The sequence below is a fragment of the Penicillium subrubescens genome (assembly GCF_028828155.1).
Source record: "Penicillium subrubescens strain IBT 31985 chromosome Unknown utg000004l_segment0_segment0, whole genome shotgun sequence".
Taxonomy (NCBI): domain Eukaryota; kingdom Fungi; phylum Ascomycota; class Eurotiomycetes; order Eurotiales; family Aspergillaceae; genus Penicillium; species Penicillium subrubescens.
This window is the reverse complement of record NW_026643154.1, coordinates 4040515-4057676: the sequence shown is the minus strand read 5'-3', so window position 1 is coordinate 4057676 and position 17162 is coordinate 4040515. Positions and strand designations below refer to the sequence as shown.

The 17162-nt window shown below is 46.9% G+C and overlaps 7 protein-coding genes across 7 annotated transcripts; 3 read left to right on the top strand and 4 right to left on the bottom strand.

Moving 5' to 3' along the window:
* Window positions 1-226: 226 nt before the first annotated feature.
* Window positions 227-1837, bottom strand: N7473_006511 (uncharacterized protein). Its single transcript, XM_057152451.1, has 3 exons — window positions 1512-1837; window positions 823-1455; window positions 227-762 (listed from the first exon to the last, which is right to left on the bottom strand). Exons 1-3 carry the CDS (start codon window positions 1641-1643, stop codon window positions 661-663), a joined length of 867 nt encoding a protein of 288 aa, XP_057010256.1. The 5' UTR covers window positions 1644-1837; the 3' UTR covers window positions 227-660.
* Window positions 1838-2342: 505 nt separating this feature from the next.
* N7473_006510 (uncharacterized protein) lies at window positions 2343-4176 on the top strand (the record flags this gene model as incomplete). Its single annotated transcript, XM_057152450.1, has 4 exons — window positions 2343-2790; window positions 2883-3184; window positions 3278-3393; window positions 3462-4176. 4 exons carry the CDS (start codon window positions 2343-2345, stop codon window positions 4174-4176), a joined length of 1581 nt encoding a protein of 526 aa, XP_057010255.1.
* Window positions 4177-6452: 2276 nt separating this feature from the next.
* Window positions 6453-7163, bottom strand: N7473_006509 (uncharacterized protein; the record flags this gene model as incomplete). The annotated part of the gene is made up of 3 exons (XM_057152449.1): window positions 6453-6559; window positions 6597-7125; window positions 7149-7163. The coding sequence occupies 3 exons, from the start codon at window positions 7161-7163 to the stop codon at window positions 6453-6455; spliced, it is 651 nt and encodes a 216-aa protein (XP_057010254.1).
* A 1897-nt stretch (window positions 7164-9060) lies between these two features.
* N7473_006508 (fungal specific transcription factor domain-containing protein) lies at window positions 9061-11364 on the top strand (the record flags this gene model as incomplete). The annotated part of the gene is made up of 7 exons (XM_057152448.1): window positions 9061-9164; window positions 9215-9400; window positions 9457-9595; window positions 9652-10100; window positions 10157-10712; window positions 10779-10888; window positions 10938-11364. The coding sequence occupies 7 exons, from the start codon at window positions 9061-9063 to the stop codon at window positions 11362-11364; spliced, it is 1971 nt and encodes a 656-aa protein (XP_057010253.1).
* A 385-nt stretch (window positions 11365-11749) lies between these two features.
* On the bottom strand, window positions 11750-13086 carry N7473_006507 (TauD/TfdA family dioxygenase; the record flags this gene model as incomplete). The annotated part of the gene is made up of 3 exons (XM_057152447.1): window positions 11750-12413; window positions 12473-12738; window positions 12790-13086. 3 exons carry the CDS (start codon window positions 13084-13086, stop codon window positions 11750-11752), a joined length of 1227 nt encoding a protein of 408 aa, XP_057010252.1.
* A 741-nt stretch (window positions 13087-13827) lies between these two features.
* On the bottom strand, window positions 13828-14918 carry N7473_006506 (formate/nitrite transporter family protein; the record flags this gene model as incomplete). Its single annotated transcript, XM_057152446.1, has 4 exons — window positions 13828-13985; window positions 14043-14399; window positions 14455-14575; window positions 14640-14918. The coding sequence occupies 4 exons, from the start codon at window positions 14916-14918 to the stop codon at window positions 13828-13830; spliced, it is 915 nt and encodes a 304-aa protein (XP_057010251.1).
* Window positions 14919-16074: 1156 nt separating this feature from the next.
* N7473_006505 (DUF3140 domain-containing protein) lies at window positions 16075-17129 on the top strand. Its single transcript, XM_057152445.1, has 3 exons — window positions 16075-16625; window positions 16685-16801; window positions 16873-17129. The coding sequence occupies exons 1-3, from the start codon at window positions 16372-16374 to the stop codon at window positions 17072-17074; spliced, it is 573 nt and encodes a 190-aa protein (XP_057010250.1). The 5' UTR covers window positions 16075-16371; the 3' UTR covers window positions 17075-17129.
* Window positions 17130-17162: the final 33 nt, after the last annotated feature.

Sequence of the window (17162 nt, the reverse complement as noted above, 5' to 3'; positions counted from 1 at the left end):
AGTAGGAAATGGTGCACTCGAGTCGTGTTTGGTCGGAAGCACTGGGTTGCGAAAGAAAGGAGCTCTGTAGGCTTCGTTTTGTTTTTGGTGATGACGACGGCGGTGAGGATGAGATATTATGCGTGCACTAGCCGAATCGGGTAGTCATCGTCAATTATGCACGTTATGCCTTGTTCTATACAAATCCAGTTGAAATGATGCCTGGGGGGATTATCTCAGTAGGAAATATGTTCTATAGTGTATTCATTTATGCTGTCGAAGAATATGAACATAGGTGGGCTGGAAGCGCTAGTTCTGGCTTTTCTCGACGTTCTTGGAAGTCTAAATCCACTCACGTCGACTATGTACATCAACCTTCGGTTGTCAAAGCCAATGATAAGTGCATCTTTCGAGCCCGCTATTACGGCTGTCTGCCAGTCTGCCAGTCGTACACATGTTCTACACGAGGAATGCCTGAGAAACGATTCAACCTCGCAGGAGTCCAAGCGGTTCGCAACACCGCCAGTTTGTCGCTTTGCTTTGCATCTGGCTTGTTCGATTCCTTGATCCGAAGATCCAGTTAAACGACCGAGCACGTCCCGTAGAGGTTGTATCATTCTCCATCAAGAAGGAAGTGAATGGAGAGAAGTCCTTGAACTTTCCAGGACCTATTTGAGTTCATCATGATTGAAAGTTCATGGAATAGCCGCCGGTTTTAGGATCCTGGACAAAGTTGAAGTTATCTGTGGACAGACCAAACGGCTTCAAGATTCCGTTGCCCAGCTAGATTCATTCAAAATTAGCCTCAATGTACTCCAGAGAATGAAGAAAAACTCAACTTACATCTTTCATTTTGGACATCATCTCCCCAATTTCCTTGTCCTTCGCCTCGTTGACTCGGGAAGGAAGCTCCCGCAGCGCCTTCTGTACGATGCGCTTCTCGTCGGATGGGAGGGTTTCCATTGTATTCAAAGCCTGATAGTCCTCGATTGCGCCCTGCAGGTTGGCCCAGCCGCCGAGATTGGATTTGGCCTTGGCACGTCGCATGAGGGATTTGGCTCGAATGCGCAGCACATTTGTACGCTGCGTGTCGAGTTCTTTCAACAGTGCCAGCTGTTTCTCCTCTGCATCTGGATCTGTCGCAGACAACTCAACAACTTCTCCGCTCTCCTGTGTGCTGGCTTTTGCGTCATTCGATTGTTGCCCGTCTCGTTGCTCGTTATGGGCGGGAGGTGTAGGGATGATCTTTTCCAGGCGATCGAGAGATGCTGTCGCCGCATCGATTGCAGCCTTCCAATCCTCAAGTTTCAAGTAGCAAGCAGCAATATTGCTCCGGAGAACGGCAACGTCGTAGTCGAGGTAGTTGGGGCAGGACGAGAGAGCGCGGTCGTAGGAGGAGATGGCCTGGTCGTAGCATGCAGAACTAAAAAGCTGGTTTGCCTCTTGTTTAATATCTTGGGCTTCTTTCAGCAGTCGCTATAGTCATTATGAGAGTTAGTCCCCTTCCCGGCTATCACTCAAGGTCGACTTACAGCTTCTTCTTCGGGCGGGAACCGCGCATCGTGAAACTCCTCCTCATCGCTATCTGCTCCATTACCTGGCGAGGGTGTGTTCTTTGGCAGCTTCTGATCAGAAGCTGAGCCCCCATAGCTAGTCCCAGCCATCTTGAGACGATGAGCGGGCTAAAGCCTTGGTTCGTGGTATATGACAATAGTCAATACTCAATGGTCTCCGCGGGGTGGAGGGCCAATCGGCACGTGACTGGCGAAGGTGTGCGAATCCATAAAAAGCTGAACTACCTACAGTACAGTTTCAGATGCTGCTACAGAGTAATATTTTAGTCAAAAACTTCGCTGGTTGAGATTCAAATTACAATCAAAGTTAGGCAGAAAATTTCGCCGGACATTTCTAACAATTCTGTCTCTCCGAGTCACTTGGATAAGGCTGACGGACCGTTGGTTGACGGGACCAATGATACTGAAGAGAGCTATATCCTAGAAGAACTTCCCATTCCTGAGTCAAGGCTGTTAGACCCATGGAACAACAATCTGCACCAGCTCATTGATCACCTCCTTTATTGCCTGAAACCATTCACCACCCCACAGAAAATGGCCAATAATCTGCGTCCAGGTCGGCGACCCCGACCCCGGTCGATCCTGGCAGGGTCGCACAAGGTCACAATGGCCAATCGAAGCGCGCGATCACCGAGAGGCTGGACGCAGCTTTATCAGCCCCAAGGTCAGCCCCGTTATTCTACTATTCAGTCTTAATGAGAGTTCATATAAAACCTCTACCGACATCATTCAATTCAGACGAGGCTGTGGCGTCACAATTTTCTTCCCAGAAATCCATAACTAATCAAGATGTCGACCAAGGCGAACTACCAGATTGTTCGTGTGAATGCCACACGACCACAACCAACGACAAAAGCAAAGCCGGATGAAAAAAATCCCCCAGCAGCAGATTTCCTCTGGATCAACGCCCAGGAGGAGGACCCGAAGGATCGAGATGCCTCCCGAGAGAAACAGGCGTTCATCAGGACGAGGCATCACCGTTTGAAGAAAGAATCACAGATGCGAAGCTTGAAATCGTCGATGCAAAAGCAGCCAGTGCGGTGTGATTCTCCACAGTCTGAGACGGTCAGCGACTATATCTCCAATGATTCTCGAAGTAGTCGCAATTCTCAAAATGACCGCTCCTTAACTGCTAAGCCACCAGTCTTGTGTCAGTCTCTCGAGGCATGCATTTCGATGGCATTCCCCTACCTCTCTCGCCCTACTAACCAAAGTATGTCGTTATACCTTCAACACTGTAAGTGAATTCAGATCTTTTAACAGATATGCTTCTCTTCATAGAGCTAGGGATGTGTTATCAGACCGTGTAGCTAATAAATAATGCCATAGATCAAGTTCATGCCACAAAATTATGCTTCCCTTTGGGCGATAGCCAGATCACATTTCGATATTTGCGAATGGCCCTCAATCATCCAGCTTTAGTCCAAATCCTCCTCTCTACAAGTGCCTTTCATCGGGCCACCGTGCATTATGTTAGTGGTGCACCGCCTCAAATGATCCAGAGCTCGACACAAGATGCGATTCGGTTGCGATCAGAAACAATCAAATCACTCCAAGGGATTTTGATAAAGCCGTACGAGTTCTATTCGGAAGCGACTTTGAGGGTGATTGCCCACATCATGTGTGTAGAGGTAACGCAACCTAGTCGAATCAGGCTTTCATGGTGCCCGATGGTCATACGAAAGCCGCAATGCAGATCATGCTGACTCGATGACTCTCCCTAGGCAGCCGAGGCTAATATACTGGCAGTCCGCGCTCATGAAAAGGCTATCAAGAAAATCATTGATGTCTTGGGTGGATTGAATAATTTGGGTTACGATGCACTTTCTATACTATACGTGTAAGCCCCCTACCAGCCGCATTTAAAAACCTACGATTTGAACTGAATTCATCTAACCTACTTACCAGCTGCGACCTCATGAGAGGCCTGATTAACGATAAGCCAGTTCAACTAAACAAATCATGGAAATGGGAATTCAAAGTCCGCAAGGAGTGCCCTTTTCTATGGGAAAACTATGAGATCGCTCCCTCATTCGTCGGACGTCGCTTCTTCACCTCCCCCTGGTCCTCGGATCTTCATCCAGAGCTTATATCATCTCTGTGTTCATTAAAAAAGCTTGTGTCATTATATGAGAATGTGAGCTGCTCATCCTGGAAACAGACACGCATGGACAATGACGGACTGCTTCTCCTGAACCATGAACTATTAACACTGGCACACGACCGCTCCCTCCCAGCATTCCAAGATACACTCCGACTCGCAATCTTAATCTATACCGTGGTTCGAATCAGGGGATTTGGAGGCATGCCATGTGCGGATATTTTTGTCAGTACTCTTCGAAAAAGCCTCCAAGCGAGCTCGGCCTCTCTCAAGAGCACTGCGCCAGATCTTCTTCTCTGGATCTTATTCATCGGCAGCCTGGCCTCTAGGGGTCGAAGTTGCCATTCTTCGTTTTTGCAAAAACTTCAAGAATCCGCCCATGAACTGTCACTTGAGAGATGGGACAGTGCGGTCGTAGTTCTGCAGGAATACTTCTTCGTCTACCGATCATCGGACGGACCTGTGAAGGAGATGTGGCATTCGGCATTCCTACAACCGTTCACAAGAGTCTTGGAAGAGTGATAATTGGATCGTGTTGACTGCTTCGGCGAGTTGAAACTTTGAGATCTCAACGACATATAGCCGGCGGTTTCTTAATTAAATCCAGTAAACAGGTTTTGACAGAGTGGCCTAGCGAAACTTTGGGAATAAAAGACTAGCCGGACAAAGTATTTATATACACATCACATTCACATGTCCTCATAGAGAGCTAGGGATTCAGTTGGCGTGGATTGTGGATCATAAAAATCGGTCTACTGTCGAGATGAACTACACCCACTCGTCAAAAATTCTCCGTGTCAAATTCAAATCCTTCCTTTCTAATCTATCAGCATGCGCCGAGTACATAAAAGCAGTGCGAGCAGCTCCCACATAAGCCCTATGAAAACTACTCTGCGTTCTCCAGTAGAACGACTAAATTCTGGCCTGCAACAGTGCCTTCTTTCAACATTTTCAGCCCCTCGATGATTCCTTCAAATCGCCTAGGGAGCAATTTGACAGGGCGAGGTCTCAATTCGCCATCCTCGATCAGACGTTGAACGGTTTTATACCATGATCTAGCCCAGGTCCCTATCTCCGGTCGTGGGGGAATGCCATATGGCTCTGGCAGCTGCACACCATTGCCAGAGATAGCACCTCCCATAACAAGTTCATTCTTGACAGTTTTTCGAGTACAAAGATGTTTTCGAGTACAAAGATGCCCCTAGTACTGCTCCAATGCACAGTATCTTCCACCAGTCCGACCGATAGACTCCTGGCATAAAAGCAGGGTCTTAGCCTCGGCGAATGGATCAAGAGCATAGCGAAGGGTTTTTTTTGTAGCAGTCCGGATATTTTGTACACAAGACTTAGAGTTATAATCGAAAACTAGATCGGCACCATAGGACCGAACAAGATCAAAGTTCTTCAGCGAGCAGGTTGCTGTAACACAGTGACCACAGGTATATAATCGTCAGTTCATGGTGAGTCCTTCTAAATTTTTGGAGAAAGCACTTCATATATTTTCGGAGAAAACCTACAGCTTTACCTTCTGAATAGCAAGAAGCCCAATAGTACTGCTGGCCCCATATACTAGAACGTCCACAGGTGTCTCAGAAGGGACTTCTAAGCTCCCAGGAATTTGAAGCGACCAAAATAGAGCAACTCCAAGCGTGGAAATTCCCGTTCCGGAGAGTGCTGGTGTAACCTCGAAAGAGGTTCTCTTCGGAATACGAAACAGAAAGTCTTGATCAATCCTCAGATACTCACAATAAGAGCCTGAGGCCGGGTCAGATTGATTAGATCCTTGAACAGCACCGAAAACCCAATCTCCAATGTGAAATCGACCTGCTGCCTTGCTACCTAGAGCACAGACAGGACCTGAGAAGTCATATCCGTCCCAGAGACCGGGGTAGGAAAGCGCATAGGCATCTTGAAGTCACAGGGATTAAGTCCCACAGATGCGGTTCGTACGAGTACATATTGCGGCTTGAGCTCGGGTATTGCCAATCCCGAGGTAATCTTGAAACTTCCGCCATGATACTGGATGATGGCTGTTTGGGTTGCTGGAACTTCAGATAACATTGCGGGTCAAACCTGGGAACCGGAGGATTGAATGAGAAATAGTCCCACTCAGCGTCGAACACCATCTTTCTTTTCCATTATATACTGAACAAGAAAGGGAGTTGTTTTGAATCGCAAGCGATTTGGAGACGGTCGCAACTCGAATCGATCGCTATTGTGATATCAAAATAGGTTCAGGCACCCAGCCACCCTGAGTCAGTCAGGAAAGTGAGGCCTGACGCATCGTCCGTTTGGTAATTTACAGGTTTTTTAGGACAGACAGAATATGGAACGTGGCTAGAGAAAACGAGTCTTAGCGGTCAGATTGGAGATTTTGCAGATCCCGGGCTGGGAAATTAGAGACAACGAAAATTTTGAACCTGGGTTGGATATACATAAGAAGACTCATCGTGGTGGAAAACTGAGCGTGTTGCGCGTCCATTACGTCCATATCCCTCTGCGTGTGGCATAGGATATGTTGGTTGCCGAGCAAATCGTACCTACAACCTTGTGCAACCCATTTCCTCCAACCTTGAGAGGTTTCATGAGGGTGTTTAGTAACAAGCAACTATGCCATAGAAATGAGTTCCAAATCTCGTTCGATTTACCGTTGTCATCGACAACAGAAATGTTTTGGTGGAAGAACCTTGAAAATCATTTCAATTTCAGTGAACCTTGATCATTTCACTTGGAAGCTCCAAACATATTTATTGATCACTATCTAACCAGCCCCTCAGGGACGATCAGGTACATCAGCACTAGGTAAGTGGAATACCCATGGTAGCCTCCTTAGACTTATTCTCCGCTTGGCTCGCTATAAGCATGAGTCCAAGCCACTGGACTGCCGAAATTTGGACTTCCATCGCTATGAGTACACAGTAACTGAACCATGGTATACCTACTGTCATTGCGCGCACCGGAGGTGTACTCTGTGGCATGATAAACGATCCATGTTTGACTCGCATCTGGACTTTGGAAGAAACCATTGCTTCCTATGCGATAATTTCCATTCGCGGAAGAGGAAACGCATCCATCATTCTTCGACCAAGCGCTAGAATCAGTGGGATCTGTAGAGCCGTCCCATGTCAATAGCCCGAAACAATAGTTTGCCGTCCAACAGTACGAAGCGGAATAATATATGTAGGTCGTTCCTCCGAAGTAAAGAGCGGCAGGTGCTTCGTTCACAGGCGTGCCGTTTATTTCCCATGACTTGGTAGGCTGGGAGATAACATAGATATCGCCCGTCAAGGAGACATAGTCGGATCCGAGCTGTTGAATGCAAATAGATTGATATGTCACACCGCGGAAGCATGAGAACATCATGAAGTTTCCGTAGTCCATGAACCGCAGCACAGACGCATCAGTGGACCACTTAGTGGTGAGTTGACCAGTGTAGGTGAAGTCGTCCCAAGGAGTAGAACCACCTAAATTCTTGCTGTGAGGAATTTGCATACACTAGCAATAGTCATGGATAATTACCTGTTAATACATGGAGCCGCTGTCCATCTAAGTCGGTGGTTTCCCAGCATTATAATAGATATACCATGTGTCTCCCAGATAATGGACCTCCGGAGACCAAACATTACAGCATCGCGTGGCCGTAGAGGTAGAGTAGACAGACTTTTTTGTCGCAGTCTCCAGACCAGCTATGGTTGTTGCTCGTGCAACCTCAACGTCGGTCCAGGTCGTAGTCAAGAGCTAGTAATATCCACCGGTATAAACAAGAAAAGGATCACTACCCCCGGGGTTGCGGATTGGGTTATACCACGCTGTAGCCAAATCCAGAAGGCATGACAAGGCTGCCTTTTCAGGGTGGCCATACTCAATAGATGGGCAGGTAAACAGCCGATTCTAGAACTATGGATTTCGAAGTTTCTTTGAGGCGAACAAGTCGCAGGTTTCATGCATGTATGCAATCAGTCATACTGGGATAAAGCAAGTCAAGAGACCTACAAGCGATTAATGGAAAGCATTACACGTCTCAACATCATTGAGCATTACGAGGCTCTCGAAATAAATCCTCGCATGAGCGAGCATCACGGTGGCTGATCCACCCCGCAAACCTTGAAGCTGCAGAATTCCACCGGGATGTTGCGCTTTCGAGAATACAGGAATTCTCCCATTGGCGCGAATGCACTATCCCTATGATGCCGAGCTTCGACAAATAATTTTTGGAAAATTTCCGGCGTTTTATGAAGATAGATTGACGCTTTGATATGCCGTTAATCTGATGTCAAACAAGTATTCTGGCTTACTGCGATGGTTAACTCTTGCCAAGAACGGTAATGTTTCGTGTCCTTGACGAGTTGACGCAAATGTTTATTCGGTTATACCGCTTCATCCGAATTTCTGTATTTGAATTGACGTGAAGCCAGTAGTGAGAATGCTTAGTAGCGGCCTTAGTCACCGTTGAACTTTTACCAAAGACATTTCTTTTGTCATAGATCCAATCCTTTTCTCTAGTCTCACAGCTATCAATGGGAGAGGGGCCATCATGCGTGTATAATGAGCTTTCAATTGGCAAACCTGGTAGAATATATTCACATAGATTTAAGAAGATCCCTCGATTGTGTAAATGCGCCACATTATATTGAGTCCAGGCGGCTGACCGCACAGCCTCGCGAAGCGCACAGTTCCCCGCTTTTTCTCATTCCGTCATTGCGTGCCTCTATTTCACCACATCGTGGGATCGCCAGCCGACCGACCGCTGTGTTGCCGATGACCCGAAACTCTCCATTTACATCAATTTGCTCTCAATGAACAACGTCCCGAGCATCTCAGGGATAATACACAGTAGATATTGCTGCAAAATGGCGAGTAGTTCAAGTTCAGCGGTATCTAAGCCATCGAGATCACGCTTTGGTAAGTCGTTCCTTTGACATAGATTTTGGAGCCATGATAGTAACATAAGCAGGCTGTCGAACCTGTCGGGCGCGTAAAGTGAGATAACTCCAGTTACATACAGAATGTTCCCAGTCTAACATTCCTCGGCTATGATAGGTCAAGTGCGATGAACGCCCGGGTGAATGTGGTAATTGTGCCAGGCTCCGCTTAGTTTGCTTAGGCTATGGGACATCACCAAGACATCAAGGCCAGGAAATCTCACAAGAAGCGAGACAAAGCTCTAAAAGAAAACGGACATATCGATCTTGTACAGCGTGTCGGGCCTCGAAAACAAAATGTTCAGGAGAACGCCCAGCTTGTCGAAGATGCCACAATAAGGCTTTCGCTTGTGTTTATTCCGAATCCGCTCAGCCTAGCTGGATCGAACGCGTCGAAGTCACCCCTCAGCACAGTCAAGATACTTCGCTCACCCCTCACGGAAATTCTGGCGAATCGCCTGGATCTTTATTGCAGTCTACTTCAATGCAGGCTGCTGGAAAACAATCCATGCCGCAATCCCCATGCCCATCATATCGCCACTCTTTGGAAACAGACGCCGTCGAGCCGCAAATATCATCACTCGCTTGGTCAGAAATTCGTGGAAAGATTGATAGTGCTTCGACTTACACTTCAACAGGATAAATGCCCGTCAGCTACCCAGCCCTTGGAAAATCAGATTGCTTGTCGAAGAATACTTTAACAATATCCACCCTCTACGATGCTTCGCTTTCATCCACAGACCTACATTTTTACAGAGGCTGGAGAAAGATAAAAAATTTCAACACAATGCCCTGCTCCATATAATTTGTGCCCTTGGTGCCCAGTAAGTGTGAGGGCTTGAACCCACTAGTGAGTGGTGACCACTGATCATTCGTGCAGATTTTATGCACTTTCCTACAGTGAGACTGTAACACCGCTTCCGTCGAAGTTTATACTATTGGCAGGCAATGAGTGGGCCAAAGTTGCCCAAAGTCTTATCCTCGACTCGCTGGATACTGTCACGATCGAGAATTTGAGGGTTTGTCTACATTCTTGCTGTTATTTCTAGAAGTCTTACTGAAATCCATTTGACAGGCAGCTGTACTGTTAAACGATTATGCAATCCGCATGGCGAACTTTGCCAATGCGTTTATGTTGAGTGGAATCATTACGCGCATGACCCAAGCCTTGCAGATCAACCTGGAATACAACACAGATCTGCTCTGCCAGAATAATGATGTTGGCCCTTCGATAACTGCCAGGGAATCTCGTCGGCGACTCATGTGGAGTTGCTATGTGTTGGATGCTCTCGTTGGAAGCGGAGTTGACCAGCTGACACTAGTTGACGAGAAGGACATGAAAATTCAGCTACCTTGCAATGAGCGGAATTTCACACAGCAGATTGCATGCCTCACAGAAACACTGGAGCCTGGAAGCTGGCTGAGTTTTGTTCCTGAAGACGTGGAAGCTAGCGCAATCCAACCGAACATGGGTATTATGGCATATTTCATTCGGCATGTCTCGGTTCGTAAAAGAGTTCTGAGGTATACTGCCCATTGCCCCATATACCGCGATCGCTTCAACTAATATTAGAACAAAGATACATCAAACATCTCGATGAAGCCATGGTCCCTTGGGACCCTCAGTCCGAGTTCGCTATGCTGGACGCAGATTGTCGTACATGGTACGAATCCTTGCCTCCGAGCTTGCAGTTCACACGCAATGCGATGTACATCAGAAAAGACAGCTCGCAACTTGGTGCTCTTTGCGTCTTACACTGCGCGCACTACCAGACAATATGCGATTTGTACCGACTAGGCGCACCAGCTCTATACAAGCTGCGCGCTGCGTTCGAGTTTCCTCCTGAACAGCGGGACTTTCTGAAACAACTACAACAGGTTCTATTCGATGCGGCAAGGTCACTAGCGAGTATCATCGGGGAGACAGCCAGCCACGGATCACGCATGTTGGCAGACTCCTGGCTTCCAACGATTACTTACGACAGCAGCAGGATTATGGTCTATCATTTAACACAGATCCTTGACCCCCGTGCCGACGAAACAAGAAGAATTACAATTGAGACTATTCCTCTCCTGCGGAGTAACATTAGCTCCTTGAAACTGATGGGATCACTCAGCATGATTTCTAACTCACTGGTTAGCAAAACAGTTTCCAAAATACCCGGAAACTAAAGTTCGCGGCTAACAGGCTTTCCCTATCAGTGCTCTGCAGCCGAAACCATGCTTGACCGCTCAGGTATAGGCTCAGATGTTGTCGCCCAGAATAGTATACCCGATGATCCTTACCAACCTCATGGAGAAGAAGACCAGACGTTTGTCTCCCACATATCTGAACTCGAAGTGAAAGTACTAATTTGACAGCAGTGAGAGTGTTCCGGGAACCCCAGTGCAAAGCGCACCTGACTACGTACTGAACCCATTGTCCATATTTCGCATGGCACGCAAGTCTATTCCGGAAAGACACGCCCCTGAAAAGGCCGCAACATCTTCAGCCCCGAATAGCGCAAAGCCGAATTCTACGACCGAGGTAGATCCGCCTTGGGTTGGGCCTATACAGCAAGGTGTGGAAACAGAGGCTTCGCATGATCCAGAACTTGGATTGGGCCAGGCTAGCCTCGAAGAGCTGCAGACGCTGTTCATGTCTGACTTGGGCTGGGCATGGCAGCCCGCAGACACAGCTGTGGGTTCAGGTATTGAGGCAGCTGGATTACTGCCATGGGCTGGTGGCTTTTCCACAACTCAAGCAGAGCCGTGGGTACCGGCGTTTCCATTCTCCCAACAGGGTTAAACCAGAAAGATTGCAGCTGCGCTCATTGTTTATAATGAGAATAGAGTAATTATTCATGCAAATTTAGCAGTCCCGGTCTTGGTAGAAACCTACCATTTCCCTGTTTTTGATACCGTTGAAGACCCGAATTCATTATCGTATCCCAAGATTATGCCATGAAATGGGTACATCCCAATCATTCTACCATTTTGTTCTCCCATAGTTTTAACCATCATGAATGATAAGGGTAATTGCCCGGCAAGATGCCGGGGAAATATAATAACAAATACTAGCTGATATTCACAATCGGGCAAATGGACTACGCGAGACATATATGATGCATCGAAGATGTTATTCACTAAAATACAGTCATGTCGATAAAGGACTTGAAGGGTCGAACCAACGCTCACTCAGCATCCAAAGGACAAACGGGTGCCTGATCATTGACTTGAATACCACCGCGCTTCTTTTCAAGTGTGTCACGATACGGAAGTTTCCAACCACCTTCGGATTCGGGCGCAGAGAGCCAAAGTCTCATCAAGTGTCGTCGCCGAGCAGGTTGACCGTTCTCATCAACAGCACCGGGAGGATGATCAGTGTAGGCAGTTCGTGCGTGAAAAATGTGCGAGTTGCTCACAAACTGAATATCACCAGGGGCCAGGATCATGTGCAGAGCAAGTTCACCGCAGGTTTTCTCAAAGATCTCCATGGCATACTTCTGTTTTTCCGAGAGAGGGGGGATTTTGGCGTCGGGCCCCGAATTGAATCGAGAAAGAGAAGTGACGTTCATCGGGTCGAATCTGGCATAAACTCGAGGGTTGTCACCCGCGCGCTCATTTTCAAGGTAAAATATGCTGCCACGAATCCAGGGCTCTTGACCGTCTGAGACCTCACCCTTGCGATCGAAATACCAATTAGGTTCGACCAGGGTTTCAACAACATCAGGGTGTCTCTCTTGAAGCACGTTAAACAAATGGTGTGTGGAGACAATATCGGATTCACCCCCAGAAAGAGATTTGGCGATGCAGAGAAGGCCCACGATGTCAGAACCATCAGTGTGGAAATATTGGCTACAGGAATCTCAGTAAGAATGCAAGGTCACCTCATAGTACCTATTGTCTGTACATACCGAGCGTTTGTACGGTAGATGCGGACTCTATCCGTCTTAGTAGGATCCTCTCCAAGATCCTTGACATGGCCTAGAACGTGTCCACGACCGTTCTGGCTTGTGAAGTATCCCAGATAGGTTCCAAGTCCCATATACGCAGTTGCGCATTTACGGAGATCCCACTCACGGACAGGAATACCCTTGAATAGGAAGAAGCCTTTGCCATCGATCAAGTCTCTTCGCAACGCTTCGAGCCGAATAGAAAGCTTGGGAAGGGGGAAGTTTGTCTGTAATTCTATCAATAACATTCACCATCGCATTTCGTTCCACAGACTGACCTTGGAGATACCCGTCAGAGGCAAGTCTTTTTGAATGAAGTCATCCGTTACAGCTCCAAGCTCTTTGATTTCCTCACCAGTGAAATGATGAGTCCAAAGCTGCGGGTTTTCACGATAGTCCTCAGCCTTCCACACAGTGGGCCCTCCGTGAACCTTTGGAAAGTCGATGTAAGGACGAACTCGTGAATACACCGGTGGGTGCTGTCCTGATGTCTTCAATCCATCAGGGAAAATAGAAAGATTGATAGTGGCCGGTGTTGCTCGCGACGTATCTGTCTCGACAATTGTTGATGTCATAGTGAGCTAATTTCGGAAGACTTGTGTACTTGTCTCTTTGAAACTCAAGTTACGATGCAATTTTAAAAATTTCCAAGGCCATTCGATGCGGTCCTTCAACCTAATATATGAGGGTTTACAAGAATCAAAACCGTACTTGTATATCCCCTGCATCGGGCGGTCGGATCGATCGGTAACCGCTGTATTGGAGGCCCTTCTGCTCTGAGTGAGCAACCTTGTCTTCTAAGGGGTTGCAACGGTCGGCTCGTCGGCTAGATCGGCCAGAACTCCGATCCTGCCACAATCACGCAAGATGGTGTGATTCTTTGATCGTGAAAAGAACACATTATTAGCCACACAAAACATTAGTCATGATTCGAATAGTTTGTTTAGTTGAAATTACCAAAGAGTTTGTTTTTCAAGGTATCATTCCATAATTAGCGCCTTGTGGCCGACATCCAAATACGCTGTGAGCGTGAGCCTGTTGAAGCTGAGAAGCACTTTCTCAGCAAATTCTTTATAGTGTATCACAAAAACAATTGGAAGATCTACTTCAGGCAGAGCATTAACAGCGTAAGGAGTAATTGATACCTATGTTTATAAATTATTAGTGTAGCTAAATTAATTACAAAGCCCCGCCTGCCATTACCTGCCCAGAATGTCTCGTTTCCATTGCTAGAGCGATTATTTGAAAGGAAGAAAGGGATGACCTTTGAGCTCAAAGTCTTTTCCTTCGAGTTGCAAAGATTTCAAAATGGCCGCTCAAGCGTGCAGTACTGTAGATGCCGGAGAGGCGTCTGCAGCAGCCGCCTCGACATCGCCTTTCGTTGCGGGTCGAGTCGGAGAGTCCGTCTTCTTGCTCAAACCAGTGATTGGGAGTGTGTTCAAGTCGAGAAGATACATGTACCAGTAGTATGTACCTGATCTTTGTTTAGCAAAGTGTGTTGCGTTTGAGTTGTTACAAATTGGGTACTCACCGCAGAAGAGGCCGCCACCAAGGATGTTGCCAATCAAGGTGGGGATAATACCCTTCCAGATATACAGACCAACGCTGATCCCAGGAGCATTAAGCCAGATTCCCAGAGGGATGAATGTCATGTTGGCAACAACGTGATCAAATCCAAGAGAGACAAAAGCAAAGATAGGCCACCAGATACCAATAATTTTCGATGCCAGGTCGCGTCCCTGCAGGCCGAAGAAACATCCCAGACAAACCAGCCAATTGCAACCAATTCCACGGAGGAAAATCATGTGGAAGTCCGGAGTGACTTGTTTCTTTGTCGCGAAACTGATGACGGCCGACTTGAACGGGTCCTTCGAGAAGACCTCACCATCTGTTTATGCGAGGTCAGCTGCGTTCTGGGATGGGAATAGTCGAGGTATACGAACAACCAAAGATAATTGCAACCAGGAATAAAGAGCCTGCCAGGTTTCCCAAAAAGGTTACAAGCCAGTGCACAAGCATCTTCCACCACGGTAGTCGGCGTTGCAAAGCAGCAACGGTAGTGAACTAAATTGATTGTTAAGTCAATTGTTTGCCAAGATGTATGAGACGGGCTAGTCGATGAGCTCACCATAAAGGAGCCAGTGCAAAGATCAGCACCTGTCAAAATGATCATGCACAGTCCGTAAGGGAAGACTAAGGCGCTGATGGTGCGGATCAAACCAGCGGCGTTTTCTTGGAACCAGGGGGAGGCATTGGTGCTTAGGACAGTTCCACATGCGAAGGAGAGTAGACATCCAGCAGAGACAGCGCTGAAGAATACTTTGTCCAAGCGCATGTTACCCTTGTGCACACCCGTGTTTCCCACAGCTTCAATCACCTCCAGAGGAGAAAAGGAGTCGAATGTCATTTTGGCCAGATTGATGTCCTTCGCCAAGAATTATCGGATAAATTGTAGGTTCTTTAAGGCTCGGCCAGGCGATATATGGGCCTTCACAAGAGAAATCTTGCGACTGAAGAATAAGTTGTGAGAGAAAGAGAGGACTTCAAGTCAGACATTTCCTCGCACGATATATTAATACAGCTGGATACGGCAGCATCTTTTCGTCGCGCGATATATTCCGTGCATCTCAAGGGACCAATGCTTTTCCATGAGCAACATGATTGGTCTCTGATAAAGCAGCCAAAGTAGATCCCCAAGCCCTGGCGTCCTTCATTTGTGGTGGGGAAGAGATAAAGAATAAGCTCAAGTTCGTGATGGGAGTCGCATGATAATGGCCGATCGGGTCCATAGGTAGTTGACCCAGGGAACCAATAGAAGAACAGTAACTTATCATTCTTGGCAAAGATAAGGCTACTGGCATTTGGGTTGTGCATCTCCGCGGGGGCTCGCATGATCGGATTGCAAATATTTGCGAAGCCCTAACAAATAGGTTGCTTTTGTTGGCGCAGACTTGGTTGAAATTTTTACGGGACACATCTTTATAAAAAGTAATGAAATCGAGTGATCATTCAATCCACCTTCAAGCAAATCCTTGAGGTTACAATGGACGGACTGCCAATAATCGAACTATATATATTTTCAATGTTCAATGTCTGCATCCACACTGTGCTACATTTCCGGAATCCATTGATTTCCCCCAAAAGGAGGAGCGAAAAAAAAAAAGAAAATGTATGCTTGAAATAAACTAGCAGTCCCTTGTGATGAAAATTGGTAATTCTTCAATGATCGCCATGGCATAGCATGAAATGGAGGCGGAGATCATTGCCTTCCGACATTGCTTATCTTCAGCTCAGGCCAGTGCGAATGAGAGGCGTTATCTATTGGAACTAGACTACGGAGTATTGAGAAACGAAAAATGGAGACATCTTCTCAACTTCTCAAGATCTCGACCCAAAAACCCGGCTCTGGGTCGATCGGGAGTTGGGAGTTTCCACTGTAGCGAACCAGTGGAGTTTGATCAGGGTTCCGGTCAATGCCTTTGGGTCTTCTCGTATATTTAGATTAATATTACCTTTATTACCAAAAGCTTCTTTAAATTATACATATATAATATATGTTATTGGTGTTATTACAATAAGTAGTTATTTTCTTAGCTTTGCGATGCCATTCCCTATCCACCATTATTATGATCGCAAATCATGATTACCACTACATTGATGCTCCACAAACGCCCGAGCGCCGAAGGCTTGACGCCCCCCGTTCCCCGTACATGGAGCTGGCTGGGAGTGAAAGTTGGTGGGTCGGTTGGAGTGAGATGATGAGCTCGGACCAGCCAGGTGGAGGGCCCTAGAACCAGTGTGATGGGACGCCATAGAAGTCCCAACTTGAATTGTTATGTTACCAAAGGAAGTGAGAAGCCATGACGATGAAAATTATGTCTGTTTCCTCTTATGCAGTGTTATTCCAAGATCTTGAAATTGGTGAACATGATTCCCAAGGTTCAAGAATTGAGAGGCGAGCGAGGAATGCTGACGTCACACCCAAGACACAAGCTTGCCAGTATATCAGGAGCGAGGGCTCTTACTACATTTTTATCCATTGCAACACAATTAATTTCAGAAAACACTCTATTCATAGTATCAAAATGGTCAAAGACAAGGACACCGTGATCAGGTACGTGCTGAGACTGAATGTCCCAGTGGAAAATAAGGTTGTGGCTGACATTAAGCAAGAGAGTTCAATGAGCTTGTTAACATGACCCCGAATGAGCTTCGCGGGTGGCTCAAGGAAGAGCAATCACAGTCATCAGGATGGACTGGTGAATCTGGCGAGACCGTCGGCCACGAGAGGTAAATCAGCGGTCCTTCCGGAAACTCAATGTGATGCAGTAGGACTGACCAAGCACAATTATCTAAGTTAGTGGTCGAAAGATAGTGGATATCTTGGAGCATAATCCAAGTCGTAAGCCCTCTGACTATGAAGACTCGGAGATCGATCATATGCGCAAGGTTGTGTCTTACTGCAAGCGACATCTCGCCCAGGAAGAGACTGCCAAACAAAATCCCGATAGCAAGAGCTATCGCTCACTCAAGAATTGGGGACATGATGCTCTGAAGCAGTGATTTTAGAGTTTAATGCACAAGTGAAAGCACCCTGTATCATTATTTTACATTTACGACGATGTATACTATATATTCTCCACGGAAATCA